We start from the raw sequence: 7,278 nt of genomic DNA, 5'->3' as shown, positions 1-7,278 counted from the left end.
CGGGGGAGCCGGCGGCCGCCCGGATGGTGGCGTAGGGCCCGCACTGCCGGCCCCGCAGCATGGCGAGCTGCCTGCCGCCCTGCGTGATCGACGGCGGCACCGGGTGAGTGCGGACGGGGGGGACCGGCTGCCGGGCCCCGTGCTGGGGACGGGGGGTGTCTCCGCACCGCGCCCCTCCGCCGCCTCCCGCAGCCGGCCAGTGCTCCTCGCATGGGGCCGCGCTCCTGCCGTGTGTCCCGCTGCCCTCTCGGCATGCCGGGGGTTTCCCTCCCCTCCGGCCTTCAGCGGGTTGGTGCCCATCGCCCTCCTTCTCCTGCTGCCGTTCCATCCCGCTGGAACGCGGAGCGGGGCAGCCCTGCCGTGTCCCCGYCGTGTGTGCTTCTGTGTGCTCTTTTCGCCATTCGGGACCCGTTTTTATTTGTGTCCTTTGGCTTTGAAGTATTGCATGATGCAAGTGCTAAAATTGGGGACGGCTGGTTTCAGGCGGGGAGCCCGCAGCGAGAGCGGTGCGGGGACAATACCTGGGAGGGCTCACGGGATGCCGAGCCCGGTGCAGKGCTGGCGGTGCGGGGCGGTGCGCGGACACCGAGCCCAGCGAGCACAGCTCCCCTGCCTCCGGGCCGCTCTCCGTGCGCCTTCCTGCCTCCTCTCCCCGTTTGAAACSAGCCGTYCCCAATTTTAGCGTYTTCATCTGAGTGAGGTGTGAGCAGGCTGCCTTATTCCAGTGATGCGTTTGGTCATTGGGTCATCCCTTCACCTTTCTCACATCGGTGTGAGATTTATTCCACTCTTCACCAGACTGYAGACTAAGTTTTGTAATTCAAGTCTTTGAGGGCAAGAGTGAATCTGAATTGCAGAGGGTCAGGAGTCGTTTCAGGAGCGGGTCTGTCCTACCTCGCTGTGCTAGAGAAGACCCATTCAGCATCTAGTCCTGCTGTGCCTTAGGGTGGGAGGTGTCAKAGAGAGCTGTAATGAAGGTAATACTGAATCTGCTAATTAATACTTTTCCTTTGGCCCAACAGTTACAGACAGTTCTGAGAAGGAGAGGAAGTGAAGCATTGGTCCATGAGTAACTACTCGTGCAGTAGCTTTTCTTCCCAGGCTCTGTGTCACTGATTGCATTAATTTAACTTTTCCTCTGCAGGGCACTTGCAACACTATTTTAATTTCGTTAATACTTGAAAAGTTACCTTTAAATTTTCCTGAATTGAACAATCTTTAAAAAACCAAACCCCAAACTAATTCAACCAAATTAAGAAACCCCAATCCCTAGATAACTACAGGGAGCACTTTCCAGTGTTGTAGTGTCACATTGCCTTCTTCTGAAAAAGTGTGTCATGTTTTGAACTATGTCTGTATTAAACTGTCACAAAAGTTTTAGAAATATTTTCCTGTTTCTGCTTATACTGTAGCCTACCAGAGACCAGCTCTGTTTCCTCAGTGGGGAGTACTGTAGYTCACAGCTGGAAACTTTGGAAGTAGAACAGAGACCAGGTTCTACCTTATGTATAATTCTTCTTGTTCTTTTGATACTTCTTGGTAGTTTCTGAGGTTTCCTCTATTTATTTGCTGAAGATATTGTAAATGTCTGTTCTTCACAGAACTGTTGGTGTTAGCAGGATTATTGCTTGACAGTTTTGGAGAGAAATGGATGGTCTAGGTGGATCCTTTAAAAGGGTACAACATAAATGATAAAATCCAGAAAATGTATTTAATGGCAAGTTTGCTTTTTGCAGGACACCCTATTGGCTGTCAGTTTGTKGAGTAATTTTGATGTTAGACTAGCAGTAGATATTGCTGTCTGACAGTTGTACAAAACAAATAAGGATAGGAAGTGGCTTTCAAAGAACTCATAATAGCAGTAGAATTTCTAAAATCTGTTTAGTACTTGAACAGGTAAAGCTCATGGARCTTGTGAGTGGGGGCATGTATATTRTTTTGTGTCAGGAAGGGTTTGGATAGTCCCCAAATGATGCATGTTTGTTTTTCAGTGCCTCTAAGTGATCCTAATTCATAGGAGACAACATGATGTCTCTGCTGGTGGGACTTGTGCTTGACTTTTCTATAGGGCACTCAGACATGGAAGACTTTTCAGCAAAGAGACTACTGAATGTGAAGTAAGTTATCTTGCAGAATTCAGGATGAAATGAATCTGAACAAAAGCAGCCAGAAGAAGTAGCTTGACTCATTGATACGCAGTCTCTGGAATTTTCCTCTGTGTGGGCTGCAAACCTTCTTATTGTTAGAACGAATCTACTTTGGTTGCAAGCTTCAAACAATTCATTCAAATTATTCATGGAAGGGCTTTCAGTTGAAACATTTGGAAGAACAGAGCAGAAAGGAAAAGGTATTTGCGAGCATGAACTGTGGTACACTGTGTATGTAAAATACTCTTCTCTACATACATCTCTGGCACTGAATGAGATGTTTTGTCCAGCCACTGATCCATCTCCTTTTCATGTGAGGGGGTTTGAGAAGTTTGTTAGAAGRCTATTTTTACTGTTGTTTTGTGCATAAGGAGGCTGACTTAATTTACTGTGACTTGCAGCCACAGGCCTCAGTCCTGTGAAAGGCCAAAATTCCTCAAAAAAAGTAAGAACAGGTATATAGAAAACAAATACAGACCTTCAGTGAGAACTCTATTGTCATAGCAGGACACGATAACGTTCCTTTAGTCTGCTGCATAGATGACGTGAATTTCCTCTGCCATAAACTGTTTRCCCTTTATTCACAAATCTTGCAGAAAGAGTTAATAATGTGCTATAATCTTTTCCATTAGTATTTGCAAATTACTTGACGTAGTGCAATTTTGATGCACTACATCTTGATTTTCTCTGCATGAGGTTCTCCTCGTGATCGGTTTACACGTTGCTGTCACTCTGCTTGCGGAGAAGGGCATGCTATTTTTAGTTTCTTAGGTCTACCAGGCCTTTTTGTGTTGCTGTTTTAAGTAGGTTTAAACTTCATAACTASTTTTATTAATTGGCATTTAGCTGTGGGACATCAGAACAGTAGTAGGTGGGTGAGCAAAACAAAGATATCTTAAAATACCTCTCTTCAGTGTATTTGAAGATGCTTCTGGTTTAGGCGTATTTTATTGGATCCATTTCTTTTCAGTAAAGGAAAAGTACTTCGGCAAAGTCTTACGGATTAGTTTAGAGGTAAATACTTGATTTCTGAGAGAAGGGAGGTGAACTATGTCTTTAAACTTGAAGCTTAAGGTGTTTTTCGATGTTGCTGTTAAAGATAGATGGAGCTTTAGAACATGCTGCATTTCCCCCCTCTTACTATATTTCTGATACCTGATGAGTTGCTTTAGCCAAGTATTACCTCTGCTCTTCACATGTGAGACATGTGAACAGGCATTACTGTTGTTGCTGTTCTGGGTCTAAGGAGCCTGAGTTAATTAACTGTTGTTTATAATCACAGGTTTCAGTCCTGTGAAGTGCTAGACTTACTCAAAAAAAAACCAGGGGCTCTAATGTACTCTTTATTCTTACAGTGGCTGCTGGTGCTCTTGGGCAAATTGTGCAGGCACAATAGATTTTTTTTCTATTTGATTTTTGCTCCTTCATCCCTTCTTCATTSCCATCCCTTCATTTCAAGAGTGCTTTTCCAAATCTTCATGGAGAACTTGTATTGCAAGTTCCTCAGACATAATTGTAGTGATGATAATAGAGTCTGCTGTGGCAGCCTGGCATCACAGGTGTTCTGGCAGCAATAGTCTGGTTATTCAGCCTCTTAGCTGTCAGAGAAAGTGTTCTATTTACAGAGGCTGTTTGTTTGTTTACAGGACTTTGTTACAGCATTTTGCTATTTTTAATCACATCATACCTGTCTTCTCACAGAGGTTTTTTTTTTTTTGTGTGAGTGTTACACATTGTTTTAAAGATCTGGACCAAAAAGCAATGGAGAGTGATGAAATACTAAAATATTTGCATCTGGGCTTTGGTCTTTTGCATGCTTATGCAGAGAAAAATTGGATGTCTTGTGTTTTCAGATGGATAAAACAATTRCCTGAGTTTGTAATTTGTTCTCATGCTTTGGGAAGAATTTTCCCAGACATATCTCTGCTCTCTAAAGTGATTGAGATACAGCATCCGCTTCCAGGTTCAGTCCATTTGTGTATCTTTACAGTCATTTCTTGATGTAAATTTTTCCATCTTTCCATCTTGGTGGGACCTCAGAAGAGAATAGGGTTAGGATGACCAATCCTCATGGAGAAGCTGGTGAAATCGGCTTGTGTACAAACTCAACACCTGGGCAAAACAGTGTGGAAGAGACCATACTGCATTTGGAAATTGCTTGTTTCAACAATATTTGTAATTTCCACAGATTTTAAAAAAAGGAGTAGTCCTTCAAATCTCCTTGCATGAAATAGTCTGTTGGATCAGTTTACTGCTGACTTTTAGTGCAGTATCCTATATTTTGGCCAGTTTCCAGTAGGTTCCTATCTCACTGGCAACAAATTGCTGCTTTTAATGAAATTAAGTTGGAATACTGATTATCTACACATTTCTCTACAGCTGTCTCTGTAATTTACAGATCACAAGATGTTACATTACCATTAGTCTGCTAGGCTGTAACCCAGGAGAAAGAAAACYATGTTTTAGATATTTAAATATTCATTGGAGAAGGGACTGAAGACAGGTAAGCTCTGTAACTGTTTAAGTCCAGAGCCTTTCAGGTCAGTGAATATTTAAGTATCTTGTAGGAAAGGGGSTGATTTCTACAGGAGGTCCTGGAAGTGAGTTACCCAAATACTTTAATGTCCCCTTGGGAGGTGGAATGTGTTTGGGTCCTGCTGGGCAGAACAGAAATCTCGGACCAAGCTTGCCATTTCCTGACTGGACTGRCTCTTGGATAGGAAAGAGCAGCACAATTGCAACATCTATTTTCCTTCTCTTCCTCAGTGGTTCTGGGAGAAATTTCAGTTTCCTTTCCATTTGGTTTTGTCAAAACACATGAAATGTGGCTGCTTGTTCCAGTCTGTCTCGTTTGATCCTAAATAGATTTTTCTTTTAACATATTTTGTTTTYCTGCTTCTTTGCTTCACCACTGAACTGAGAATTTAGTTATTCTCATAGTTTTAGTATTAATCTTTCAYGGATTAATGGCATGCAAAAGAAATCTTTCCATATGTTACCTTCTGTGAGATGAGTTCTTTGAAGAGAATTCTTCTCATTATACTGAGAAATAAACTTATCCTGTCGTTTTTTTCTTTAGGGGAGTTAAGCCAGGTTAAGAATGAATCTGTAAAGTATGAGCTGKAGGGGTTTGGTAACTTTACAGGTTACTCTGGTAGGGAGATCTGATCCATTCTTGAGAGGGAAGGTAAAGCTCTTGCAGACTGGTAGYCCAAATTGACTTTTAGAGAGTGTTTTCTTTTTTTAATACTGTGAGTAGGTGTGAGTTTAGCATGTGTGTTGAGTGGGAAAAGATGGCAAACTGAACTCACCTCTTGGCCAGACTTTAGTTTAAGAAATGAGTTCTGGCTAGACTGCATGAACCTTTTAATTTACCCATGCACACAGATATATAAAATAGTATAAAAAGTGTATATATATACATTTACATGCATATGGATTTATATATTGTCTTTGGATTTTGTCACTGAAGCTTGAAGTGCTCTTTTCATGCAGTTTCTGCCTAACTGTCATTTCGAAGTCTTGAAACTAAGTATTTCAAACCAAAAAAAATATTTCCTTGGTTTTCATTATGTTCTTTAGCCAAGATCCATTTCAGAGAGAGAAATAAGAGGAAGTGTCCTGTACTGGTCTTAAATCCCTGTGGAACTGCTGTTGTTTTCTTTATGTTTTATCAATATTCCATGGATAGACTGAGTTTTAAAATGTGAAGATTCTATGTAATAATAATCATAAAGAGAATTCTTACTAATAATGGCCTTCTTTACAATCAGTCTAATTTAATGTCCTGATTATGTTTTTCTGAGAGCCACAGMAAGTGTGCATAAACACTTTGGATTACACTGAAAGCATATGTCTATAATGATGATTAAAAACCCAACAAACCCTTGCCCCCAAAACACAGTCCTTGTCTTTTTAGCCTTGAGGGGAATGGCTTTTTAACTGTTATTTGAAGTCTGTTGAAGATCTAGCTTTGAAGAGATGTTGAAAATACAATATTTAAATTCCAAGGTCAGTGCTAATTCAATTTAGATTTCTTTCCTTATCTAAGTAAATTGTGATTCTTAATGGGTGTTTTTATGCCAAATACTCTGTAAAGAGGAACCTCCTTTTCAAGCAGCTAATGAAGAAGAAAACCCCCTGCTTTGGCCATGGCATAATATTCTTTGTGAATATTGAGAGTAGCATGCAGACAAAAGATCTTAAATTCACTTTAGGTCTGGCATTGGCCCCATTTAAGAATGCCATGGCTTTAGTTTTTTGTGGTAAAAATGATGTGAACAGTGCTAATTCCCTCAAATCATGTTGCTACCATGCTTCTGTTTCAATCTAATGGCAATATTCAAGATGGCATCAGTCATCATGCAACCATTCTATTAAGGTAGTTGTGTTGGGTATTTTTTTTTACACTGTTTCTGCTGTGGGTTTTGTTGTTGTAGGTTTGGGTGGTTTTTTTTCCCCTAGGAAATAGAGCTGTTTTTCATAGTCTGGGATGTTAATTATTTCTAGYTGTTAAAGACCTGGAGTAGCTTGCAGCCAGTAACACCTTGTAGAGATTTTTAGGTTTTATGAGAAAAATTCCTTTCCTTTTTTTCTTCCCCCTTCTTTTTTCTTCTTGATCCTTTGCTTGTTAAAATCGRTATTATATGTATATTGAAAGAGATGATCAATGCTTCATACCATCTGCTGCCCATTCCTAATGCATTTCATCACTGCAGGCTTGCTTTGGTGTAGTATTTGTCTTTTATCACACACAGACACTACACCTGTGACAAAGTGAGCAGTTTGTGCAAGGTATGAAAGGGAATTGTATTTGGATTGTAATAATAGTTCTCAGCTGTGGTTTGTACTTGTCACATAGTATTTTTTTTTTTGTGTATTTGAGAATATTGAATATGTAAAGTCTGAGGCCATCTTTGGTCATGGTAAGTGAAGGGTAAAATCTGCACAGCCCTCTTATTACAAAAGGGTTGAATGTGACCTGCCTGTCCTTTGTCATAGCTGGTCAACAAGGTGGAAGAAGAAAGAGTTGAGTTTTCAGATTTGCTGGTTCAGAATAGCACTAGCAAAATTTGTAAGCTGAAGTTGTCTGAAAAATAAATTAACACCTAAAATATTTACCACTTACGAG

General features: G+C 40.8%; 1 protein-coding gene across 2 annotated transcripts in view; it reads left to right on the top strand.

Moving 5' to 3' along the window:
- Positions 1 to 6: 6 nt before the first annotated feature.
- The window catches only part of ACTR3B (actin related protein 3B), a 26,944-nt gene continuing 19,672 nt past the window's right edge, over positions 7 to 7,278 (top strand). The window contains exon 1 of one of the 2 annotated variants that reach the window (XM_057365377.1): positions 7 to 103. In XM_057365377.1, the coding sequence (XP_057221360.1) occupies positions 60 to 103 (44 nt within the window). In that variant the 5' untranslated portion in view covers positions 7 to 59. Of the gene's footprint in view, positions 104 to 2,051; positions 2,118 to 7,278 lie in introns of those variants that run through there. The other variant, XM_057365376.1, reaches the window with a different exon arrangement.

Source organism: Malurus melanocephalus, unplaced genomic scaffold, assembly GCF_030028575.1.
Source record: "Malurus melanocephalus ecotype Western Australia unplaced genomic scaffold, MMel_1.1 scaffold_52, whole genome shotgun sequence".
Classification (NCBI taxonomy): domain Eukaryota; kingdom Metazoa; phylum Chordata; class Aves; order Passeriformes; family Maluridae; genus Malurus; species Malurus melanocephalus.
The sequence above is the reverse complement of the archived record's forward strand: the minus strand, read 5'-3'. Positions and strand labels throughout refer to the sequence as shown.